The following is a 25,318-nucleotide window of genomic DNA, read 5'->3' as shown; positions in this document are numbered from 1 at the left end:
TGCATCCATCCAATTGGAATGGGAAGATGATGATATTATAATAGCTTGGAAAGATGATTATATATTTGTGGAGGATTTGACTCATATTTTGGTGTGAATTTCTATTGCCGCAACTAAACATAGAACATAGAATTCAAAAGCAAATAGGTGACTTTAGATTAGATTATTACCACTACGTGTAGTATATGTTCGAACAATTTTGAAGAAATGTTATAAAAGAAAGTATCCATCTAGTCGATTGGGAAAAACAAGAATGAGTGACAACAAAACTGGTCCTCGTCCTCCTCTAGTTCATTCTCCTGATAAGCTCATTAATATAATTCTCACGATTACCTGCGTCTCCTCCTTCAACATAGTGATTCCTCTTCTTTTTCAATCCGCCCAAAGGTGCCTTCAACTTAAACGGCCATAGGAAGTTATTTGCCTCCTTAAAGTGAGGACCCACAGTCATGATCTCATGGACGAGATCTTCCATGCAGATAATGCCGTATTTACCCAGTGCCTTCATTTAATAGGAGAAGGTAAGAAAATTAATTAACACATTAGCTAAGAATGAGAAGACAGAGAGAGAGACCTGCTCCACAATTGAGTTGTCTGTCAATGCAACTCTCCGCTTGTTTAGCTTCCCATAACCCCGCTTTATAAATAAGTTCTTTAACGCTCTTCAAATTGGGGTACCTGAAAAAGTCAAATTAATAATAGTTCAGTCTGTTGTGGAGGTAAATTGTTTTAAAGAAACAAAAGCTTTAGGAAGAAAAGTACCCATAGGTCACGTAAGGCTCCACTCTGTGCAGCATATTCAATGTTGCTTTATTTACTTTGAGGAAAACACCGTTGAAAATCTGTAGTAGAAAAAAGCAGTGATCGCCCAAACAAAATCTACCAGCTATGTCACCCCCATACTAATCGGTAACTACCAGATTTATTTACCAGGCTTAACAACCACAGCTTTGATATTGTACCTGCCTCAAACGCAACAGCTGCAATATCTTTCTAGTCTTTGGGTGCATGGCATTGATACTGATATTTCATCAAAATTTGAGACATCAGAACATAATATCATGTATAGCGAATGATATACCAGTTCACTCAAAAAATAGACATACCCACGAATGCGAGTGATAAACAATAATTTAGCCTCAGGGTCAACATAAAATCCTCCTTTTAATTTTGCCTCACGCTTCAGGCTAATCAACTCTTTATCCTATATAAAAATTGGGCCGCGGGTATCAAACTTTTGGAAATTAAGGCCCAAAGTTAAAATATTTGGGCCCAATAAGAAATTTAACATCTATTTCCCATCTATTTCCCATCTTTCTTTGGACTTAAATATAAAAGCATTTGTTGAAACTAAAAGAGACCCAATTTATAATTTATAATTTAATTTGACCTATTAGATAAATTCCATTAGATACAAAAGTTTTAAAGTTGATTCTATAAAGTTAAAAAGAATAATCTGTGTCTAATAAATTATTAAATATTTAGAAAATCAATATTTTTCTCCATCCGATTATGCACTTTTTATGAGATGCTTTTAATTTTTTTTATCTCTTCGACCCAAACTTAAATATCATAAAAAGAAAAAAACATAACACACTAGATTGCAACACAAGCTTGATGGATAGAAATAGAACAATAAAAACAAAAAACACTATAGTAGGAAAGAAAAAAAAAAACTTTATATGTTATCTTCAACCTACGTCCACCATTAAACAAAATTAAAATAAGAATTCGCTTGGAATAATTTTTGAAGTATTTTTTTTAATTACTTAAAAAATCATTCCAAACCAATCATGAAGCCATATATAGTCGATAGAGATTTATGCAGACGCTGCAGCATGAGTTGAATGCGTAGAAAACGAGACACCCAAAATTGGAATGGCAAAAGAAGTCTCCAAGAGAAGCCTATGTTGGTAGGAGTCACCATACGCCCCTGCTTCCATCATATCCTTCATCAAACTTGCGCAGTATTTCTTCACCTTCTTCACCATGGCTATGCATTTCAGTTTCACCCATCTCAGCCTTATCTTCCTCAGCCTCCTCCCCCACGCCACGAGCCGCCCCGACCTCTTCCCCCCGAGCCGTGCCACTGCCATTCGTCGCCTCCGAAACTGGATCCCTTGACGTGTCGCCCACCGCAACCCGGCACCAGCCTGCTGCCCTTCTTCCTGCTCAGAGCTTTGAGGCATTTGAGAAGGAGAGATATGGAGGAGATGAAAGAAAGAGAGGTGTGAGGCAAGGAGCTAAGAAGAGGAACGCATAAAATAGAGAGAGTAATGAAGTAAGAACTTATGCTTAGAACATGGGGACTGCAGTGGCTGTTTTGAATTAAATATTAAGATAATATGCATTATTAATTACATCATTTTATGTTCATATGGCCTTTCACATTTAATTATATATTTTGTTATTATTAAGAGCCAGCCTTAATTTGATGTAATGTAACTCCATCTATACACTTCAAAGGTCGCTTTGATTTTTATATTCCCTGTTTTAACTTATTCCTAACTAAACTATTTCAAATATAATATTCTTCCTTTTCTATAAATTTCTCATTCATTTAAAATATATATATCTAAAATTGTGGGATAATATCTGCAAAACTTTGTCTTTTCTTCGCATATTATTTTATTTTATTTAACACTCTTTATTGTGATAATTATCGTATTTAATTACCACTTAAAATGACTTTCTCAAAAATGAATTTAAGAAATAAATGTACAAATTACCCTCACACTTCACTTTCACCCTACTACGATCGCCGCCCATCACCGACGACCACTTCAGCCACAGTCGCCACATCCACCTCGCCGCAACCACCCCAACCATCCGCCTTCGCCAACAATTGCCACCAACCACCTCTAATAACCATCACTCCATCTCTGGTGACCATTCTAGTAGCCGCTGCCACCACCACCCACCTCCGTCAGCTACCAGCTGCTATCTACTTCCGGCGACTACCACAACCACCCTAGTGACTCCAGTAGCGGCCGCCAATAGTTGATTCGTCATACTATTTTACTTCCAACTTCAAATTTAAATTTAAGTTTATTTATTTGTAATATTTAATAATCGTCTATATATATAATTTATGATAGCGGTTGAATCTAATATGATTAATGAGGCCACTTGCTTATTAAGAAAAAAGTATATATTAAAATCCAAACACATAATTCCATGTAAATGAAGGTGGATTTTGAGAATAAAAATGGCCGACACTTTGGGCCAATAGGCGTATTCCTCTTGCTTGCACTCACTACAACCTAAGCCACAATGTGCCTCTCTATGTGTTTGCGTCTCGGTTTATATGTATCTATCATGGTTCTATGCATGTTGACCTTATCCGTAAATATTTATTTATTTTTATTTATTTATGACAAACTGTAATTATACTTTTTTTTCTTTTCTAATTAAATATATTGAAAGTTGGAGTTGCATCGGCCATCGGGTCCATTAAACAAACACACTCACCAGCTGTAGCAGAACAAGTACAACCAAGAATTCTGCACACCTTTTATTTTATTAATTTCCTTTAACCTATTTTTCAAACTCAATTATTGATTCTCTTAGGTCACCCATTTCCACAAATTTCCCTTTAATTTGTCTTTTTGTTATTCAGTATTATTCCTATTTCAGAGTCAATTTTCTCTCGGAAAATAAAACGAAAGCAATAGCAAAAGAAACTATATTTCTGCAAAATTACAGATTCAGAGATCTAACTTAACGCCTTACCATTTCACATTGAGCATCAAAGATCGATTCTATTCCCAATTATCTGTCAATTCATTGCTCATGTCAACCAAGAACCCGGCCGCGTATTTTGTCTGCGCCGGAGGTTCGACTGGTCCGCTTGGACCTCAAGGCTCTTGGGGAGTCTAAACTGCGGCGGAGGATCTGTCTCATTGCCGTTATGAGATGGGGCGTCGGGTCCGGAGGTGGCCCTGCGGTGGCGGCGAATTTCTTGCAGAAGCTCATGTGCTTGGCCATGGCTTCCTCGGTGGTGATTAGTACGACGTCGGACTTGAGAATCTCGTCTTGAACTGCCTCCGAACACAGGCCGCAAATCCATTTTCCGTCGAATCGGCGGCGGACTCCCTCGATGTAAGCCTCTGTACACTCCTCCGACAGCCCACAACACTCACAGTTGGCAAAAAATTCAACTTCCATTTGCCCAATAAGCATTGCCGCCGCAGGATTTTCCGGGACTGGCGCTGCTATCGCCGCTATTGGTTCTGTGATAGTGGTCGCAGAGATTTCCGAACACCTTTAGGAAAGAAAAAAAAAACGAAGAAGAGGACTTAGAAAGCAATACCAAGTTGATCCATGACATTTCAGAAAACTTCAGAAGGAAATGAAACAACAGAATCACATGTGTGAAGAAATAAAAGAAACCCATTTGGGAATGGAGGGGATCAATGATGAAGGGAAGAAGAAGAGAAGATTGATGGCGTACCTTGAAAAGGAAAAGGGGTTTTATCTTTCCCTTTCCCACTTTCCTTCTTCCCCAGATTCTTGGTCTGACATGAAAACCATTTGAAAAGGGGAAAGCACTGTATTGGGATTTATTTCTCCTACACCCACAGCCACTGCCTCTGTGTCTGCAGATGAAAGTGGTTGGGAAATTTGAAGGAGAAAAGTCTAGAGAGAGAGAGAGAGAGAGACAAGTCCATGATTGATGCATCTAATTTGCTGTCACCCAATCCTAGCAAGGAACAATACTATCTCATTATAGTGTTGGGCTTTTCTATGCATTAGTATCATGTGAAGTTTCAAAGAAAGCACATCCTCCTGTACTGTTTCTTCATAGGTGAACTCCGGATGGTTCTTCATTTTCTTTTCCAAGAAATTGATTGATTCCAGCTCTTTTTATCCACCACTCCAAGCCTAAACACATTGGGGAAAAAACCGTCTGACATTGTGATGAAAAAATGCACTCTATATGTACATCTTTGAGAGACCAGCGAAGGTAAGCTCATGATGTCCAATGGCAACTAACGTGTAATGCACACAGCAATCCACAGGAATAACAAGCTTCAGCACCCATTGCACTTGAAATGAAGTAAGAGAGTGCAACAACATATCAACATCAGTTTGATGCTTAAAATATGTGTTCAAGCTCACACACAACTGGAGGTAGTTGGAGTAGAAGAAACTTAATCTCAAAATGATTTGAAATATAAAGTTATAAATCAAATTGATTTGAACAATATCCAGAACAAAGTTATGGAATATGCAACGATAAAGTAAGGTCAATAAGCAACATGTGGAGCTATTCTTTGCTCTACAATCCAGAGTTCATATGATTAAACAGATTTTTTACTTGTGCGGTATATAATTAAAATAATAATTGCATAGTACTGTATGAAATAAATATGGTACCATTTAGCTAATACATCCACCGGCATCTCATATCCATATCTAAAACGAATCTCGGCTGCTTCATTCCTTGCTTGCTGAACCAATGTTCTGGCATCAGCTGAAAACCGTACAAAAATCATATTAGTGACCACTCATCCCAAACAACTGTTGGAAAGGCTGCTTTCACGGTCATATATTCAATCTTCTATATAAAGCTTCTAATCAAATAGCAATGGAAGAAGACGGTTCTTTCATTATCGAAGTAGGAACTTTCTGTTATACCACCATGCCCTTATTCCTCAAAAATGCTGGAGATACTTATAAGAGGCCATGCCCTTATTCCTCAAAAATGCTGGAGACACTTATAAGAAGCTAGTTGAACAAGCTACCGATCGATAAAAACATGAAAGTGTATGTGAATGACGTGTTAGTAAAAATACAAACTACCCAACAACTTGCTTTTGATCTTCAAAAGGTTTTAGAGATATTGAGTCGCATACGTGGAAAGTTCATACGATATGGTAGATCGGTGACCTTTGAAAAAAGGGGAAGAAGTGAGCTAGAATCTTATTTGCTATGTCCTCATTCCTTTCGTTTTCTGCCTAGATCACTCGTCGATTAATCTATGTAGATGAGCTAACTAACTGAAACCTTTCGTCGGAAAATCATATTGAAAATGAATACAATTTTCTTTCTTTCATTCATATTAGCCTCCACCCGCCAATAGAGTAATATGCTCAATTGTTAATTGACTGAAAATTAGATAAATAGTCCTATTAGGTTCCATGAAATTTCTCAACTAATAAGTTAATAACCAAGGGTTAGAGGATTGTTGGGAGGAAGTCCCACCTTAGTTTAGTTAGAAAATGATCATGAGTTTATAAGTAAGTAATACATGATCATGAGTTTATAAGTAATACATCTCTATTGGTATGAAGCTTTTTAGGGAAACCCAAAGCAAAGCCACGAGAGCTTATGCTCAAAGTGGACAATATCATACTAGTGTGGAGATCCATGATTCCTAACCCTAAGCAATATCTAGGCAAGGGTGCTGCTGCAATAGAGATCACATCAATACATCACAATGCAATGCAATGCCACGTTATGATTCGTCATTAGCTAGATGCAATCCTATACAGCATATGATTCATGCCAAAACTAATTTCAGTAGCGTAGTAGGTAGCATGAACAAATAAGGCTCCTTTCATGATATATCTATAGGTAAATCTGAAAAGCGCACGAGAAATACCTGTCACGCCTGTTGCTAACAACCCTAGGTACTTTGTGATAGGGAAAAGATGTGAGACACTTGATTGATCCAGAAGCTTGTCCTGCATTGAATTTCCAAAGTAACACATTCAGCATCGTCCATACATTATATTCTTAATAAAGATGAAAAGTCCTCTAAGAATCAAACCAATTGTACTCACCGGAACCTTGTTTTGGGTCACAACACAAACTGAATCTTTACCGCGAACGCCAATAGAAGTAATTCCAGCAGCCTTGACAGCCTTAAATGCATATTCTGTTTTCGATTTAAGAAAAACAATAAATCACCTGGAATTATACGAACACACTATGGTGGAGCTCATACACTCTGGGGATGCCACATACTTATTCCCCCAAAACAACCAGAAAGAAAGTGGACTGCAAGAACTAAGATACATACCAACTTGAAAAAGACGAGCTTCGGGTGAGAAAATTGTGATGTGACGATCGTATCCACCTCCGCTTCACCTCTTCCGATTCTTCTTGCTCGAGTGAAATGTGTGTAAATAGGAGGAGCGATGTAAAGAAAGCCGAAGCTTTGTCGCCAAGAAAACAACACTCGGTATTGTTCTTCTTTGGAAGAAAAGGTATTCAATATTCATATTCATATTCATATCATATTGGGCTTCTGCAGGTTCACAATCTAAACTAGGCAACTCCACAGTGTAGTATGAGTACCTGTTCCACATTGGGCTCTCTGGGCCACATTGGGCTCTAAGTAATATACTTAGAAGTGAAAATGAGAACTAAATTCTCTTTTTTTGCTATTTCTGAAGGCTTTCAAAGCTTCTTCGTCAATTAAATACAAACGCATATGAGATAGACATCTAAAATTGTTTGGAAAAGAGGAAAAATGCTGAACTGGAAAAGACTTAGATGCTTAGGAGGAGGAAGCCAGCAAAATAAATAATAAGAAATGAACAAAATAATTTAGAAAAAATGCTTACAAGGAAGGGGAATTCAGGGTCCGTTGGAAAGCTAAAGCAGAGCAGATCAGTTGCCCAATATTAGAAGCATGATAAAGAAGGCAACCACCATATGACCTCAAAAACTCCTCCAAAAATTGAAAGAATTTTAGTTTCATGTTTTTCAGTGAGATCTCCTTCTCAAGTTATGGGGTACCGAGCAACCCTCAAAGAAATCCAGGATGCCATTTTCCAGTTCCTCAACCGAGTACTTGATGTAATTTTCTGGGTGCCTTCCACTCTCTATGTGGTGACCATGGAGGCCAAGAAACGACCTGTAAGCCGGGATCAACTTCTCGGTTATGGATATGCGAAGCTCCTCCTTCAGCAGAGGATCTGGGATCAACCATGCCGACTGCGTCCTGTGAACCTCCTCAAACATGGCGTTGAAACTCTTCATTCTCTCTCTAATAGCGCTCTTTGAGGGGGCTGAAGACAAGCTTCCCCCCGCATTCAACCCTTCGTTCCGCAGGCAGTACACCACATTCACCCACGTTGTTCGCTCGTAGTTTGTCGCCGCCTGTCGATACTTCCCGGTCATCCTTTTCAGATAAACCTCTCCAATCATGTCTCGCAATTCCGGGGATCCTCTTATCTTCTCAACAATGTAATGAACGTTGTTCATGATAAAGAAATGAGCTAGAGAAGGGTCTTTGTACTGCCTGGATTTTCCCTCCAAATTCAACTGCAGAATCACGATGCTCCATATCAGATGGAGCGCTAGCGGGGTTTTCCCCTCTACCTCCGAAAACTCATCCATATCTGCCGAGTTCCTCGAGCCCGTCGACGGTTTGGACACGATGAGCTCCTCTAAGGCCACTTGGTATTCGGAAATCAGACTCACATAGTTCATTACATACCTTGTCAACGGATGAACCGTCCCGCCCAGCACCGGATGCAGCGACGGCTCTCGCAGCACCGCGTTTTCAAACTCCGATAAAGTTCCTCTGACGGCCTCCCCCAGCCGCGACAATATCTCCGCCGCCTGTATCCGAATATATTCCGCCGATTTTGATTCGAATATAACATCAATGTCAGGTATCAAATCTGTTAAGGCATCGTGGAGGTCTAGAATCTTGAACAGCTTCTCCGGCGATCTACGGCTAATACTGATCGCTTCGGCGAAATTGAACAATTGAGTCACAGGACCTTTAACAGTCTCCATGAAACAAGCATCCTCTATGGCGGTCCCTATGCCATAGAAGATTTGCTGGCAGAGCCTCTTCTCGCTGGAAAACAGAGTCCTAACGGAAATCTTTGCCGCTCTGATCCACCTTCTGATCTTCGTCACCAGCTCGTTCCAATCCAACCTCTGGATATCTCCAATGCTCAGTTTCTCAATTCCGAGGCGTTTGAAGCTGGAGTCGAAGGTGGACTTTCGCACACTGCCATAGACTTGGATGCACTCGCGCAGGTACCCTGCCGCTATCATCCTCTCAGCAATACTCCGTAGATCGATAATCGCCACGGAAGGTATCAGATCAATTTCACGAATACTGCTCGTCCTCCGATAGCTCGATCGTCCACTTGACCCAAAACTTGGACTACCACTTAAATCGAGGTGAACTTCCTGCGAATCCGCTTCGTCGTCGTTCACGTCCTCGAAGACAGCACTCGTACAACTGGACATGGAGCAAGCAGATGGAGACGGATCAGTAAGCGACTCGACCTCGATCGGAATGGTATGAGTGGACAGAATGTGACGGAACTCATCCTCAAGCCTGGCCATGGCAATCTGCATAGTGGAATCGACTTTGTTCTGATCGTCCAATATCGAAGCCGACGACATCGACCTCTGGATTTCATCGACGGCCCGCAAGTATCGGTCGATCTCTTCCCTGTCGGAGTCAAAAATCATGTTATCCTTCAGTTCATCCGGCGCAGCAGAGTCCCAGCGTAGTATAATCTGCTCTGGCATTTCTGAAACTTCATGGTAGGGCTCCATCAACAAACAGAAACCAAAATCTGAGAGATCTTGGTGTTGTGTGGGAAGTGAGTGATGACCGGGGAAGAAGAGGCGGAGGTACCGCTCTGTCTGTATTTCTGCTGACAATACAGATGGACACCAAGTGCAGAGTATGTGGACTTTATTATCACTTTTCGACTTCCCCTCCCGGAATTNTTTTTTTTTTTTTTTTTTTTTTTTTTTTTTTTTTTTTCTATTTTAAATTTGTCTACTTTAATTACGAAGAATTATTAAATTACTAACATCTTCGGTTTTATTTATATTTTTAATTATTATTTATGCACATAAAGGATAAAAGAAATATTGTTATTGAATACTGATAACATTTGGGTTTGTATAATTAGCTATGATTCTAACTTCTTTTTCAATTATTGTTATTTTGGAGACCAATAATGACAACATTTATAAACTATAGATTATGACAAATAGATTGGAGTAAACCCACCTATTTTTCTCTTATTTAAGACAATTTTAAATATAATTTTTAAAATTGTAAATATAAGTTTAGGCCTTTATTTGCACAATAAATTGACACTTTTTTTTTTAGAAACAAATAAAAGGAATTGTTTTTGCAGAGAGAACAATTGAATGATGGTCAGAAAAAATAGGCAATCAATCACTTCGATTTTGCAAACAAAAGGATGGTTGCTTGGGCTTTTTTGAGTACTTGCGTGGGCCCACGTAACTCTTAAATGGAAACTCACTCCCACTCCCATAAATGTTTGAACTAAACATATTATTAAAATAAAATTTTGAAAATATTACGGACTTTCCACTTTTAACATAACTAAAACACCGACTAGAATCGTAATATGTAATATTATTATCGTTATTATGATTTGTAGCCATTTCATATTGTTCAATCATTGGGCTCGCTGTTGTGGCCCATTGTTTGATAATGGGCTGTCCTATAAAAGCCCATATGATTCTTGCGAGGAAGTCATCTATTTCCATCCGGTTGCCACGTGTTAAATTCTTTAATAATAATAATAATAATAATAATAAATTATTGATTTGGAAATTAATATTGGGTAATTAAAAGTAAATAAAAGAATGGCCTAGAACGTTCCGGTGGCATGCTAATACTTAGATCATGATTCCCTGGTTTGCCGCGGAAGAAAACAAAAACCGATTTGTCTGATTATTATTATATTATTATTGTCCGAATTTAATGATTTTAATTAATGATGTGACAGATTAGCCTGACATCCACGTGCATGCATGCTCGCACGTACATGTAAAATTACAGTTAATCAAACAAATAAATTCAAAAGAAGAAAATTTAATAATGATTATATGATTGGATAGTTGTGGCTAACCTGAGTCTTACTGGGGCTTGGGCCTCAATCTCTCTTATTGGGGCTTGGGCCTCACTCTCTCTTATTGGGGCTTGGGCCTCACTCTCTCTTATTGGGCTTTTAGTGTACATTAAGATGAAACTCCCACACAACTTCATAAAAAATATCCAAGTATAAAAAAAGAGGTATTAATGAGAAACCGCCACAACTCTTGGCCCCTTGAATTAAGGTATTGAGTAAATAAAGAATTGCTTTTCCTTCCCACGGTCTCCTTTTTTTAAATGTTTTATAAACCACGTGCTTCAACTCAAATAAATTAATCAAATGAATAATTTTCAAAACACAACAAAAAAGAGACAAAAAGAAGACCAATCAGCTTCCAAGGAAGATGCGAGGAAGGTAGCTCTACTATATATTCTTCCTCTCATATTCAAAGCTTGCAACAAATTTTAACACACAAGTCTTTCACATCTGCTTCAAATCCCCTAAACTCTTTGTTTTCAATTCCACCATGTCCACTCCCTCCGACAACGCCGCCGCCCGAAGGCTGGGCCGGGCGCCGGAGAAGTCCAGTTTTGCGCAGACTTGTAATCTGCTGAGCCACTACTTAAAGGAGAAGAGAGGCCTTGGAATTTCCCCCAGGATTGAACCGAAAGGTACTTCCATTTCTGGGTTCTGAAAACTTTTAACTAATTCAAACCATTTCCCAGTGGATCCTCGCTAACTTTATTGTTCCTTTAATGGCTGTGTTTCAGATGAGTTTCCGACGCCTCGGCCGCCGGCAATAATGAACTTGCTGACGAACATGGTAAACCCAGAAGAGAAGGCGGTGGGGCTTTTTCTACCATCGGCGGAGCCGCCGTCTGCGATGCAAATGACCATTTTTTACGAAGGAAAAGTGCTGGTGTTCAATGATCTTCCATCGGAGAGGGCGGAAGAGATTATGGCCATGGCCGGCAAGGGAATCGTGTCCTCTTCCAGATCTGCCTCTGCCGCTGCCGCTGTGTCTAACAAGGTAACGGAGCAAGCCGCTGCCGCTGTGTCCAACAAGGTAACGGAGCCAGCCGCCGCCAAAGAACAATCTCAGACCAAAGTTTCCTGCGATTTGCCCATTGCAAGAAGAGCTTCTCTCCATCGATTCTTCGAGAAGAGAAAGGACAGGTAAGATTCAGACAAAAGAATTGAAAATCCATTCGAATTTCTTGAATACGCTTCTGCTTGAACTTCATATATATATATATATATCAATGGAAGATTACTTCTTTTTTATTTGCTTCTATTCAGAGTTTCAGCAAGAGCCCCATACCAACTGGATTCACAGCAATATTCTGCTTCTTCTAAACCAGCCGGCGAAGGCTACAGAGTCAACACCGGCGAGAAGGGAAACCAGCTATCTTCAAACCACTTTGATCTAAACATATAGGCAAAATTTTATAAAATCACCATAGTTGTTACTCCGTTAAGCTTCTGCCTAATCTAACCTTCAAATTCTGACATTATACCTGTTGTCATAACCCTTCTCCTGCCATCAGAATGGATATGAACAAGAACAGAGCTCTGTAACTATTTTTCAGACTAAAGATGCTGATTTGTTGACTTCATGAAATTTTTAGATCTATGTTTTATTTCCGGGGACTATGGAAGTATTATGGCTGATCTGGATAATTTATGCTGCAATTTGGTTTAACCTGAAACTTAATCTTAATTTGATTCAAAGGGAAGTGCTTGAACATGAAAATTAAACGGGATAGAATGAAATATTTGAAGACAACTTTTCTCCAAGCAAAGGCTAATTTAGTATCTTGTTTGACATAAGATAACTGGACCTAATAATTGTGCCGTGAATGAGTATAGTATTTATCTAGATGGTAAGATTTGATTTATTATTACTATTTCAATACCATGTCACAGATCAAGATAATGATTGAAATCTTATACTTCACCCTATACATGGAGTCCCATAAAGAGCCCTCCCTGCGTGCACATTCTATGGGTATGTTATAGAGGTAAATGCTTAGATTATACATTAATGAAGGTAGTAGCGCAGATTCTATCTGTATGTTATAGAGGTAAATACTTAGATCATGCATTAACGAAGGGAGTTTATCACCTCTTAAACGAGATTGTCCACAGAGCGGGAATGGGGAAAACTTCCCACTCCCCCGTTTAAACGAGAACCTCCCACCCCATTCTGGGCGAGTCCTTATGGAGTCCCGATTCCGCCCGCTAAATAGACATCTTTATGCCCACATATGAAGTAGTGCACATTCCCAGGGGTTGATCTGCAATCAAAATAGTGGACAAATCCATAAGATGACTATAAAAAGCAGAGGCAACGCAGATAAATCAGGCAATTAAAACTGACAAATGAACGACTGGTCCAAAACTCTAGAGTTTGAAGAAGGATCATATGCACTGCACAAGACCAATCCTCTTCTTCCTCGCAAGCTTGCACCCTTCATTAGAACATCATCCAGATATCGGCGAGAAATGAATTATTCGCCAAATTTTCAGGGGAACAAAACGGAAACAACCCTTAAAATGTTTCTGAAAGATTATATGTAAAGAGTTCGAAAGTAAATTTTTGCCCCCTTCGATGAAGATTCTTAGTTCCGCCCATGATTGACATGATGCCGTACTAGAAAACGGTGAAAAGGGAACTTAATGCAGACTCCCCTTCAAGTTCGTTGAGTTGCTGAATGTCAAGTTCGTATACAGTGCCTCTCCAAGAACTCGACACACTTCAAACTTGATAAAACATAATACTTCGATTGGTCGAAGTATTGAAAATACTATAAGTACTTTATATACGAAGCATTTGATCANAAAAAAAAAAAAAAAAAAAAAAAAAAAAAAAAAAAAAAAAAAAAGGAGGCTCGAAAGTAATATTTCGGAATTCAGATAGAATAAACACAGAGAATGATGCGATTCTGCAATTATTCTCAACTCAACATCTATCAACCATTCACGAAAACTAAGTACTTGGCTACATTATGAAGGAACAAAAACCACCGGTGATTGCAAATAGATCAGTCTGTTTCCAGCCTCGCTATGTACTTATCATAATAGTAGGCAGCTTTCTCAAGATCCCCAAGTTCAGTGTAGCAATCAGCAATTGCTCCAAAAGCTTCAGTGTTTCCTGATTGTTCTCCTTCTCGTTCAGAGATTGCCAACACCAATGAATGGTATTTGATTGCTTCTCGGTACTTTCCCTGCCTCTGCAGTGAAGCCCCTGAAAGATTCAATCCCAATTCGTATCAAAGTGAGACCAACAATTGCTCCACAATAATAACATTTTATATTGCAGTTGACGTAGAAACAAAGTTGTGGAGAAAAATATGCATAGATCATGAAAGGCAACATTGCTAACGCTAGCCCTTATCTAGGTGCATAACCTGATGAAATTAACAGAAGAAACTGATTTTAGAAGGCTTTCAAGGCAGCTCCAAGGCCAGGTGGGACTCCAATTTTAAATATCACGGTCGATGCCTCCCCTTCGATACACGAATGGTTTGTGCATCCTACAGAAGAAGACTTACACCTCCTATAACCGAGACTTCCTCCCATGAGAATGCCCTTTGAAGAGGGTTATTGATTGGTGAAAAGCCAGAATGCAGCTTTGTATACATACAAGGAGATTGATGCAGGTAGACAGTTAAAGATTCAACATGTTGGTTTTTAAGGAATTAAATCCAATGAACAAATCATTGTTCAAGAACTATTCCTTGATTTCGTATAACAACTTCCTTGTTTTCGTAGAAGGAATAAGAACAGGAAATTAGCCTTAATTATGAATCTAATAAATATGGAAAATACAGGACTTCCGCGTATATGTAATATGCATGTGGATAATTTTGGCAATCGGCTCCCAGTAAAATATTACAGATATCAAAGAATGACTTTTTCATGACAATCAAAAGGAGCTCAGTCTTTTAAGAAATATAAGAAAGAAGAAGTTAAATAGGAGATCAAAGACAAACCTAAACCCCTTGCAGCCTTCTTCTCCTCAGTCGGATCCTGTAGAACCTGAGCAAGCTCAAGAGCAGTCTTAAACTCCACAAACGCCTTCTCTGGGTCTTGATTTCTCAAAAAGTTCTTTCCAGACTTCAATCGCGAGATCAACTCCTCCTTCCTTGGATCAACAATAACTTCGCTCTCAAGTATTCTTCCACCAACTGGAGAATAACTTAAGGTGGGAGCATAAGACTCAATTTTTGCTTGCCTTCTTAGTGCTGCATTAATCTGGCGAAGTTGTTCATTCAATCGCTTCAACTCTCCCCTTCTTTGCCGAGCAAGTAACCCTATTAAAAGTTTTATAAATTAAATATGTTTTATGTTCCCAATTCAGCTAGAAATGTAAAATTTTCACAAGATATATAGCAAAGGATAATTACTATGGAACAAGTAGAAATTTAATAGTGAAACCCAGCAAATTACTTCTCATCCACATTTTTTCCACCCTTTAAGACAAATAAATTTGGCCATAAGTGAAAGGCCAACAGTTTTTGTTTGGAATTTAATGGGAAATTTTACAGTGGATTATTCTGCTTATCATTCCCCTTTCCACGCCTACCCCATCAAAACTAAAAAGTGGGGAAAAAAACAATGATGCTGTGCACAAGGATCAAAAGCTCAGTCGTTAAGTTTCTCTTCTAGATTACTAAGAGATAAATATCTATACAAGTGACCAAGTGATAACTATCCTACATATCATCAAGGACCGTTACCTCCAACAGTAGCCCCTACAAGGGCGACAGAAAGAAGTATTGGCATGTTGAAAGCAGAATTTTCAGCCTCGCAAGTTTCAGCCATAGCTTTCAATGGTGCGGAAAATGTAAATACATTAGCTAAAAGAAACGCCAAAACTGGAGATCTCATCTCAATATTTCCCTGCCACATATAAATTTATTAAACATCATATTCAATTGGCCAAAAACATAGTAATAACAAGTAGTGGAAAGAAATTCAACCCTAACTAAAGTACTCTTACACGTTTCCAGTACTTCTGCAACTTAAAGTTTTCACACTCAGCAGAGTCTCAGATCATACTTTTATTTGGGAAATCACACCAACAATAATTGTTAAATAAGTGCAGTACTCCTTTTGATATCATCTAAACACAACATTCATTTGAAAGTTCTGGTTGACTGAAAGTTCTAACAAAAACACAATCTAATGTACCAAACTCAAAACTGATCAGCAGGGAAAACTCACCATCATACCTGACATTTTAGAACCGGCAAAAAGTTCTGCATCCCAAGTGGTTTGACAATGCTGTCTTCACAAAACGTAACAAAATTGTTCACATGAAGTGAAATATGAGGTATTTTCCCTGCCATAAATAAAGACACACAAGTAACTCCTAAGTCAGCTAGTTCTGACTCTTAAAGTTGAAATGTTACGAACAGTTGGGTTGAATCTCAATTTCCCCTCTAATGAAAGAATACCAAATTAGTGTATGCTCCGTGCCCAGAACCAAAAAACACCAGCTTATTTTACTTGAACTTGTAACTATATAAGTTCATTTGCCTGCTTCGACCACATAAACACGCCAGGATAGGAAATCCTTTTTCTTCCTTAATTTGTCATTTAAGTCCCCAGTCCTAACCATATCAGAACTCATCTAATAGGAGAATGCTTGAAATCCTAAGTATTAATCGAGAAATGGTTGGAACATGTTCAGTTATTCAAAACATCAAAACCTCAAGCTAAAAGCTTCTAAACAGGCATCTCCATTCGAAATGAACTTAAAAGAATAGATGAAAAACAAAAGAACGTTATAAGCACCATGATACTAACCGGAAACATGGACTTTCCTCAATAATTGATCAGAGGGAGGAGATCGCGGGGAATTCGGGCGGGAAAGGAAGCAAGAGCAACGCATTGCCATCGCCATTGGTCTGGATAAACGTAGCTATTCCAGTGTGCGATCCTCTCAATAAATTGTTTTAAAATGATTAGAAAGGACCCTCCTTCTTCAAGAAAATTCACATTTTTGCCACTGAAGCAATTTTAACAAGCATTGAAACGGCGGTCAGCGTCGGTTATCGAATATATTTAGGGAAAAACAAAAAATAAGAAACAAATTTCACTACTAAATTTGTCAAAGTGATTCGATTTTCCCTATAAAATTTTAATTTTCACTTATTCACATGCATATTTTTAAATTAAGTTTGGACAAATTTTAATTTTATTAAGGCACAAATTATTTATATTTAACAAAAAAATATTTATGCCGACAATATTGTTGATAGTTTAGGTTGGATGTGATGGGCTCATTTTCTATGGTCGTATATCTATTCCAAACCGTGTTTCGAATAATATATTAATTTAGTTTCCATATGATAGATAGCACAAAAAGTGGTCAAAGGCGACAGATGATCCAAGGGTAGATTTTTTATTTCATTGAGAAGTTGCCAAATAATGTAATAACATTACTGAATTTAGAGAGATACATCGTTGCAGAGACCTGTCTTCTTGTGAAACAGTAGAGTAGCTGTGCTTGGTTACATAATAAAAGGCAAACACGTCAAAGCATTGCTTGCAGCTTATCATACTGTGTCCTAACATGGTTTCTAGTAATATCCCTGATAGATGGGCAACCTGAGAGTGCCATGGTGGTCTCTAACTCATTCTTCAGCATTTCCAGCTAACATATGCAGAAATTGAAGTAATTTTATCTCCTTGCATTCACATCTTTGAGCAATATAGTAGCTCAAAATGAAGCGAAACTGACCTCTTCGAGAACGAGAATAGTGGGCGGAGTAAAGTCTAGTTGGCGGCCTCCATGATTGGAGACAATAATTCCATCAACACCAGCTTCCACAGCTTTAGTTGCTGCCAATCATCAAGAAAGCTAATGAAAGAAATTGCCTATCCATGAACTCGGACAAAACTCATAAACCAAGCAAGGAAATATATTGAAAGGAAAATTGTGCTGTCTGAGATGGATAAGCATTTCTACAACTCATCACATCTTTTACTTCATTCATCGTATCACACTGGGTGATGTGCCAGCGAGGAGGTTATTCTCCGAACGGAGTAGACACGAGGTGGTGTGCCAGTAAGGACGCTGGGCCCCGAATAGGGGTGATTTGGTGGGGGTCCCACATCGATGGGAGAAAGGAACGAGTGTCAGCGATTGCACTAGGCCCTAAAGGGGGTGGATTGTAATATCCCACATTGGATGGGGAGGAGAACGAAACACCCTTTATAAGGGTGTAGAAACATTTTTCTAACAAATGCGTATTAAAGCCTTAAGAGAAAGCCCAAAGAAGACAATATCTACTAGCAGTAGGCTTGGGCCATCACAGTATCTGATACGTACTTGATAATTGCTACTTGTGTTTATCGCTTCGGGCGTAGTATTTATTAGTTTTCTCCTAACACTTAAAAACTTAACTTAACTTAACTTACCATCTTCACGAGTGAGAATCCCCTTTAACAGAATTGGCAGACTAGTGATTGATCTTAACCACTTCATATCCTGTGAACAGAAAAATATTAAAACTGAACTGGAAGAACATGAATGTTAGAAGAATAAACCTTTCAAGTAGCAGAAAATCTCATCTAATCAAGATGATGATTCGAAAGATTTCTCAAACACTGTATATTCATTACATTACCGTAGTTGAAAGAAGTCCATACAACATAGGAGTAGTTAAATTACTGAGTTATATGAAGTATATGCTCCAAAGCTTATTAAGCACCAAAGTAAAGCACACATTCAAGTGTGTGATAGGAATCTGAGCAACTTTCTGTACTTACTTTCCAGGATAAAGATGCGTCCACAGTTGCTTTCGCAAAAGTTCGTAATTGTACACCGGGTTCCTGCATGAGATTGTGAGTTGATATTTATTATAAAACACATCCTTAAAAATACTGATGAGGATGGTTGGGAAGGAGTCCCACATTCGCTAATTTAAGGAATCATCATGGATTTATAAGCAAGGAATACATCTTCATTAGTACGAGGCCTTTTGAAGAAGTCCAAAGCAAAACCATGAGAGCTTAGTGTTCAAAGTGGACAATACAATACTATCTTCATTAGTACAAAGCCTTTTGAAGAAGTCCAAAGCAAAGTAATAAGAGATTAGTGTTCAAAGTGGACAATACAATACTATTTTGAAGAGTCATGATTCCTAACAAATATATCTAGATTTAATGGTGAGATGTAATTCCAATATTCTCAACAAGGAAATTGAACCATTACTCACAGAGTTAATTTCAACAGACATGAGGCCTTCAAGATTCTTCTTTGGATATGCAATCATCCTACAAATTCATCCAATTGATTTTCCAGATGAGACAAAGACAAAGGCGTAGCTTACAATTGAAGCACTCAATACCCAGCAAAAGGAATACATACAATGCATGAGATGTGAGGCATAGATACTTAATTGTTCTTCATGTCAGCCTCCCTTCGACCAAGCCAAGGAGTATCAAGAGTCACCACAATGGCCTTGTATCCACATGTCTCAGCTCTCTGTACTATCAAATCCGTGATATCACGCCTTTTGAAAACCTGATTACAAAATGGAGGATAAATTCAAATTTGCCAACAAGGAAAGATGGTTAAACGTGAAAAAGAAGAGTGGTTTTCATATAATTGAAAGAAGCGGACAGTTGTTGACATATCAATTTGGCTCACATCCACAAGAACTCGAGGTCGAATCCTAAAAACCATCGAAACCCCGAATAGTAAGTATATAGCATTACTCTATCAAAAGAATGATTAGGCAGGTTTAAAATTAGGTGATGCTATGAGAGGCCCGTATGTTCTCTCTTAGAGTGTGCTCATCCTCAGCTCCCCCTGCATAGAAATCGTAATACATTTTGGGAAGTGCTGATCTAGCCAATTCCTTGAAGTCATTCACATTCACTGGTTTAGAAGACATTTTACCCTGACAAAATAGAGACCAGAAGGTTCTTAATTAAGTGATCATATTCAAATTTGACAGAGAAACAGTAACAGATGTCGCCCGCGGAACGATTAAACATAGAGGTGTTGAAAGACGCGGGAATGAGTTAAAAGAATTTTGTGTACTTTCTTAAATTTATGATAAGAGATTTTGGTATGAACAGGACGTTGAAAGTAAGGAACAAAAGTGACCAGAAAAACAGTAACAGATGTCCCCCACGGATCGATTAAACATAAAGGTGTTGAAAGACGCGGGAATGAATTGAAAGAACTTTCTGTACTTGGTTAAATTTATGATGAGAGATTTTGGTATGAACAGAAGGTTGGAAGTAAGGAACAAGAGTTGGAGACATATTTATGGAGAATTTAAAAACATGATCTATACCTTCAGGTTTGTTAACCCTAAACTCGAAACTGAAGTAGAAGCCGAAAATAAAAAGTGTTGATAAGGATTACGTGGCTGCTGGAAGTGGAAGTGTAGAACAAATATATATTATATATATGTATATATACCAACCTAAAACCGATGGAGATTGCAAATTTGTTCATACATTCCAACTACTCTGCTTTATCGTAATTAACGCCAATGAGTTATTTGAGGAGATAATTGAATGATTTCTTTTTTGAGCATTCAATTCAATTGGAGATAGATTTGAGCTTAATTCATATATCAAAAGATCGTATGATTGTAACAATTTTTTAATTATGGATAATTCAAATCTCAACCTGAAAATACATTTAACATCCACCAAGTGGGCCATACATATAACACACCCAGCCCAAACATTACGACCCATTATTATTTATCAATCAATTCTCTTGCTTTAATTTCCACAGATGTGCCAAGATTGAAGATAGGATTAAAGCTCTCTCTCTCTCTCTCTCTCTCTCTCTCTCTATATATATATATAATGAAAATATCCAAATACAAATGAGAAAAGGCAAGCTTAGTATTTACAGAAAAAAAAGAGAAAAAAAAAAAAAAAAACCCTTTTCGGGTACATCCTCTTTGCATGTTCTAATATTACTTTCTACATATGTAAGGGAATTTCTTGTGAGTGGAAAATATATCCAAATCCAATGCAATTTTCTTGTAAAAAAAGAAAAAGAAAACACGTTATTCTCTTCTTCTTCCAATGCTCTTCTCTATCCGTCAACGATCTAAAGCAGTTATAACGATCCTATATAATCATAAAACACAATTATCTCACCATAAAATTATCACTAAATATCATAATATTACATCTGCATAATATCTATACTACTTTTCAATTAATTTTGTATAATTCTCTTAATTAACCCATTTATTTGGCTTCAAATTAAATTTTGAACCCTAAACTTGTATGCTCCCAATAGAAATGGTATTTTGATTTTTTTTATTTGAAAGTTGAAGTGTATTATTACTTTTAAAACTCAAAAGGGTTTTTGAGAGCAAAATTTAGGGAATAAATAATAATTTGTCAAACAAAATAATTACTAAGTTTATTTATGAAAAGTGGTGGAAAAAAACTAACCAATCATAAACAGAAGGGGTGCTGGTTGGGTCAGATCCTTCCAAAGGGCGACGGCGAGGATAATCAATGGTTCTTCTCCTGGCCAGTCTATTCATATCGTCCCCTCGCGGCGTCTCCGGCGCTGCATGATTCAACACCAATAACGACCCGATCAAAATCAAGAGACGGGATTTAAACAGAAGAAATGAAGTAGTTACGAGTGGGCGGTGGAGTGGTGGTGGTGGATGAGTTCTGAGAGAGCGTAGGGCTAGGGATCTCGATACTAGGAGGAATGTTGGAGGCGCGGTCGTTGGTTAGCATCGGCGGAGATCGGGAGGCGGAGAAGGAGTTGTACTTGCGGAGGCGACTGAGGCCGGAATCCGGCGCGGGACCAGCGAGGGTTTCGTCCCAAAGCTTGTGGAGGAAACTCATATTGAATTAATTATGAATTATATGTCCCTCTGTAACAAGTGGAAGAAGGAGCTCAGAGGCCATTGGTTTATAATGAAGACGAAGAAGATGGGAGTAACAAAAGTCTTCTGGTTAAATGATTGATTGGAATGAGTGGTTAGTGGCGTTCCTTCCCTTCGGCTTCTATATGGCTTTGCAGCTTGGTTTCTTGAGTCTATCAATTGAGTCGAGGAAGAAGGCTCACCCCACCCCACCCCTCCCCAGCCGACAACACAGATACAAATCCGACCATTCATTTTTATTTTATTTTACACGTCATTACATAACATTACACACTTGACACCATTCAATTTAATAAAAAAATATTTGCAAAATTATTTAAGAGCTCGGTCCCGCACACGTCAGCATCATGGTATGGTAGGAATATCATTTTAACGTTGAATACATATATAAAGACCTGTTCAAACATCATATCAATTATCAAGTTTTTTTTATATGAGAAAATATTTAAGTTTAATAAATATCTGAGATATGTGTGACATAAAGTAAGTTCAACCTCTAACTACTTGCAAACAAATCAAATTTATCATTTCATCACATTAAACCATTTCTATGGTCACAAGTTACTTCAAACTCAATCGTGAAATCACAAGACCGAACTTCCTTTATTCAAATTGATTTATGGTTAATGTCTTGATTTATGTTCAAATATACCATTGATCTTATAATTACGTACTTATCTTATAACTACATATGTCTGTACCTATATATTTATATATAAGTCAAATTTGAAGATATTTTTGAAATATTATTAAAAATTTAAGAGTATTTTTAAACAAATTATTAATGGTTTGTTAACCGTATTTTTGAAAATTCAATGAAAATTTAAGGTCTCGAGTTTTGAAGGTATTTTTTTAGATATATATATATATATATATATATATATATATATATATATAATTAACGTGTAAATTTATAAATAAAGAATCTGTTTTTAAAAAATAAAACTCGGCCCCGATTTATAACTAACCCAGCCCAATTTATTCTGGATGGCAATTTGGAAAATACTTCGCAACTCTTTGTTCCGGCCGAAAGAAAGAAACCTAGAGAAGCCCTAGCCCCTCCTGTTCTGTTCACAGGCCCCTTCTTTGTTGGCTCAACCTCCTTAAATTACTGCTATTCTGCAAACCCTAACACAACTCTCGATTCACAGAGATCCCGCCATGGCCACTGGAACAGCACCGCGTCAGCTCTCGCAGAAGGAGGCCGACATCCAGATGATGTTGGCCGCCGAGGTTCATCTAGGCACGAAGAACTGTAACTTCCAAATGGAGCGTTACGTTTTCAAGCGTCGAAACGATGGTATGTTGTGAATCACTTTACTTTTAGATTTTCCAACTTTGTTGAACTCCCCAAACCGCTTCCTAGATCCTCTTTGTTTTCACTGTAACTTTGAGCACTAATGTCCCGTGCCCAATGACCCTAAGTTTTGGAATGAAATTCTAAGGACTAGAGCGATCATAATTTCATGAGTGCGTATATATATCCGTGATCTCTCTGTTAAATTTGTGATAGTGATTACAATTCAGAGACGGTCTCTGACTATTGTTTGGTTTACCTCTTTAGTTATGACTGTATTTGCCAAGGACACATTGTTGAATAGTCCTATGGATTCCACATGTTTGGTGTGCGACAGCACGTGTGATGTCATTTTTAATTTGATCCCACAATGTTGGTTCATACGGTCAAAGATTTGAAGATTAATCCAATCTCTATTGTTTGAAGAATCAATTTTGTATTCGAGTCTGTTACTTTGAGGAATGTTAAGTTATTAAAGGCTTAAAAAGAGGTTTGATCTCTATATTTTCCATATGACGAACCTTTTTTTTTTCTAATTCTCCTTTTTAGGAATCTACATTATTAACCTTGGTAAGACATGGGAGAAACTTCAGATGGCTGCCAGAGTTATTGTGGGTATTGAGAATCCACAGGACATCATTGTTCAGTCTGCAAGGCCTTATGGTCAGAGGGCCGTCTTGAAGTTTGCTCAACACACTGGGGCTCATGCAATAGCCGGGAGGCATACCCCTGGAACCTTCACTAACCAGCTTCAGACCTCTTTCAATGAACCACGTCTTCTGATACTTACTGATCCTAGAACTGATCATCAGGTGATTGAGCCTTTTTAAAGACCGATAAAAGTTTTCTGTTATTAGTTTCAAGTCAAAAGGATCGTCTTCTTTTTACCAATGCTAGATTCACTTTTGTCTGTTCCCTTCATTTTATTTATACCTGACTTGTTGCTGCTATTTGTGTTGTCTGGTTGGTTTCTCGTTTCCAGCCTATCAAGGAAGGTGCGCTTGGAAACATTCCTACAATTGCCTTTTGCGATACTGATTCACCAATGCGGTATGTTGATATTGGGATTCCAGCAAATAACAAGGGGAAACATAGCATTGGATGTCTTTTCTGGCTTTTGGCAAGGATGGTTCTGCAGATGCGTGGAACAATTCGTGCAGGGCATAAATGGGACGTGATGGTAAGATCAACATTATATTTTATATCGTAACATTGTAAACCGTGTTCTGAACTGGAAGTTTGGGTTAACACTTTAGTGTTGGAAGTTTAATTGAAGGTTTGAATTGAATCAATGTATGTGTTTCTTCTGCAGGTGGATTTGTTTTTCTACCGAGAGCCTGAGGAGGCCAAGGAGAAAGAGGAAGAGGCTGTTGCGCCTCCAGATTATGGCATTGCCGATTATGGTGCTGCTCCACTTGTTGCCTCAGATCAATGGGCAGGACAAATTTCTGATGCTCAGTGGGGTGACCCTGATGTGGTTCCACCACCTGTAGCTGCTGCAGTTGTGCCACCTGTTCCGAGTGTTGAGTGGGCCCAAGAGCCAGGTTGAGCCCGAGTTTCCTTTTATGATTTAGTTGAATACCCGTGCTCATTGCCGTATGTTTAGCTTTTAAAAGAAATCACGCTGGTTTATGTTTATAATTACCACCTGCCAGTTCCAGTTACCTTGTAGTTTGTCATTCGATAACTTGGTTGGTTGTCTGTTTGAGTCGTAGCAAAAAACAACGTTGTTTTTCCATTAACATACTTATTTTTTGACGCCTTCTTTTCTGGGTTTTTTTTTCCCTTGTGCAGTTGCTTTAGCATCAGACGGATGGGATGTTGCAGTACCACCACCAGCACCTTCAGCCGAAGGTGCTGCGCCTCCGGCTGCCAGTTGGTAGGGTACACTAAGGGAACTATCGATAATTCATTAATCGTTTTATGAGTTTGCTTGTTTATGTAGGGGTACCACCTTTTTTGGTTGCAAAATTGGCTTGCCTCTTTTCTGATAGTCCAGTTTTAGATTTTGATATTGAAATTTTGACATAAACTTTGGTATCTTGGTACAATTTTTTTGGGATATATGGAATTTACTCGCCTCAAGTTTAGTGGACATCCATATGAATAATGACTCTAAATAATGGGTGGTGGTAGATCCTCCATTGAACAGTCATAGTGATACTCCTGTCCAATTGATAATATGTCAATTGAATTATGACTACTCTTTGTTTCCTGTTGAAATTTTGTTTGATAAACTATGTAAAATTATAATATTTTGAGTTGGGAACTGAGAGTCG

The 25,318-nt window shown here is 38.2% G+C and overlaps 7 protein-coding genes and 2 pseudogenes across 13 annotated transcripts; 2 read left to right on the top strand and 7 right to left on the bottom strand.

Annotated features, from left to right (window-relative positions):
* Nucleotides 1-132: 132 nt before the first annotated feature.
* LOC111788514 lies at nucleotides 133-1,313 on the bottom strand (annotated as a pseudogene).
* Nucleotides 1,314-1,702: 389 nt separating this feature from the next.
* On the bottom strand, nucleotides 1,703-2,396 carry LOC111787905. The gene has a single exon (XM_023668001.1). It carries the CDS (start codon nucleotides 2,187-2,189, stop codon nucleotides 1,821-1,823), a length of 369 nt encoding a protein of 122 aa, XP_023523769.1. The 5' UTR covers nucleotides 2,190-2,396; the 3' UTR covers nucleotides 1,703-1,820.
* A 1,136-nt stretch (nucleotides 2,397-3,532) lies between these two features.
* Nucleotides 3,533-4,446, bottom strand: LOC111787904. The gene has a single exon (XM_023668000.1). The coding sequence runs from the start codon at nucleotides 4,180-4,182 to the stop codon at nucleotides 3,796-3,798; it is 387 nt and encodes a 128-aa protein (XP_023523768.1). The 5' UTR covers nucleotides 4,183-4,446; the 3' UTR covers nucleotides 3,533-3,795.
* Nucleotides 4,447-5,179: 733 nt separating this feature from the next.
* LOC111788513 (proteasome subunit alpha type-6-like) lies at nucleotides 5,180-7,316 on the bottom strand. The gene is made up of 5 exons (XM_023668848.1): nucleotides 7,306-7,316; nucleotides 7,028-7,089; nucleotides 6,789-6,883; nucleotides 6,608-6,689; nucleotides 5,180-5,476 (listed from the first exon to the last, which is right to left on the bottom strand). Exons 1-5 carry the CDS (start codon nucleotides 7,314-7,316, stop codon nucleotides 5,304-5,306), a joined length of 423 nt encoding a protein of 140 aa, XP_023524616.1. The 3' UTR covers nucleotides 5,180-5,303.
* Nucleotides 7,317-7,367: 51 nt separating this feature from the next.
* On the bottom strand, nucleotides 7,368-9,694 carry LOC111787900 (exocyst complex component EXO70A1-like). Its single transcript, XM_023667992.1, has one exon. The coding sequence runs from the start codon at nucleotides 9,535-9,537 to the stop codon at nucleotides 7,717-7,719; it is 1,821 nt and encodes a 606-aa protein (XP_023523760.1). The 5' UTR covers nucleotides 9,538-9,694; the 3' UTR covers nucleotides 7,368-7,716.
* Nucleotides 9,695-11,192: 1,498 nt separating this feature from the next.
* LOC111789044 (protein TIFY 10b-like) lies at nucleotides 11,193-12,481 on the top strand. Its single transcript, XM_023669667.1, has 3 exons — nucleotides 11,193-11,512; nucleotides 11,612-12,017; nucleotides 12,141-12,481. Exons 1-3 carry the CDS (start codon nucleotides 11,368-11,370, stop codon nucleotides 12,277-12,279), a joined length of 690 nt encoding a protein of 229 aa, XP_023525435.1. The 5' UTR covers nucleotides 11,193-11,367; the 3' UTR covers nucleotides 12,280-12,481.
* A 1,248-nt stretch (nucleotides 12,482-13,729) lies between these two features.
* LOC111789042 (protein FLUORESCENT IN BLUE LIGHT, chloroplastic-like) lies at nucleotides 13,730-16,790 on the bottom strand. 7 transcript variants are annotated; one of them, XM_023669659.1, is made up of 5 exons: nucleotides 16,656-16,790; nucleotides 16,079-16,188; nucleotides 15,584-15,746; nucleotides 14,837-15,157; nucleotides 13,730-14,088 (listed from the first exon to the last, which is right to left on the bottom strand). In XM_023669659.1, the coding sequence occupies exons 1-5, from the start codon at nucleotides 16,750-16,752 to the stop codon at nucleotides 13,886-13,888; spliced, it is 894 nt and encodes a 297-aa protein (XP_023525427.1). In that variant the 5' UTR covers nucleotides 16,753-16,790; the 3' UTR covers nucleotides 13,730-13,885. The 7 variants fall into 7 exon arrangements, with proteins under 7 accessions (XP_023525427.1, XP_023525428.1, XP_023525429.1 ...); XM_023669660.1 differs by having other exon boundaries at nucleotides 16,079-16,134; nucleotides 16,656-16,777; XM_023669661.1 differs by having other exon boundaries at nucleotides 16,071-16,130; nucleotides 16,656-16,749.
* A 444-nt stretch (nucleotides 16,791-17,234) lies between these two features.
* On the bottom strand, nucleotides 17,235-21,374 carry LOC111787512 (annotated as a pseudogene).
* Nucleotides 21,375-22,742: 1,368 nt separating this feature from the next.
* On the top strand, nucleotides 22,743-25,254 carry LOC111788818 (40S ribosomal protein SA-like). Its single transcript, XM_023669351.1, has 5 exons — nucleotides 22,743-23,042; nucleotides 23,589-23,851; nucleotides 24,022-24,219; nucleotides 24,352-24,583; nucleotides 24,834-25,254. The coding sequence occupies exons 1-5, from the start codon at nucleotides 22,904-22,906 to the stop codon at nucleotides 24,920-24,922; spliced, it is 921 nt and encodes a 306-aa protein (XP_023525119.1). The 5' UTR covers nucleotides 22,743-22,903; the 3' UTR covers nucleotides 24,923-25,254.
* The last annotated feature ends 64 nt before the right edge of the window (nucleotides 25,255-25,318 follow it).

Source organism: Cucurbita pepo, chromosome LG02, assembly GCF_002806865.2.
Source record: "Cucurbita pepo subsp. pepo cultivar mu-cu-16 chromosome LG02, ASM280686v2, whole genome shotgun sequence".
In the NCBI taxonomy this organism is placed as follows: Eukaryota; Viridiplantae; Streptophyta; class Magnoliopsida; order Cucurbitales; family Cucurbitaceae; genus Cucurbita; species Cucurbita pepo.
Note: the sequence above shows the minus strand (reverse complement) of the source record. Positions and strands in the feature narration are given on the sequence as shown.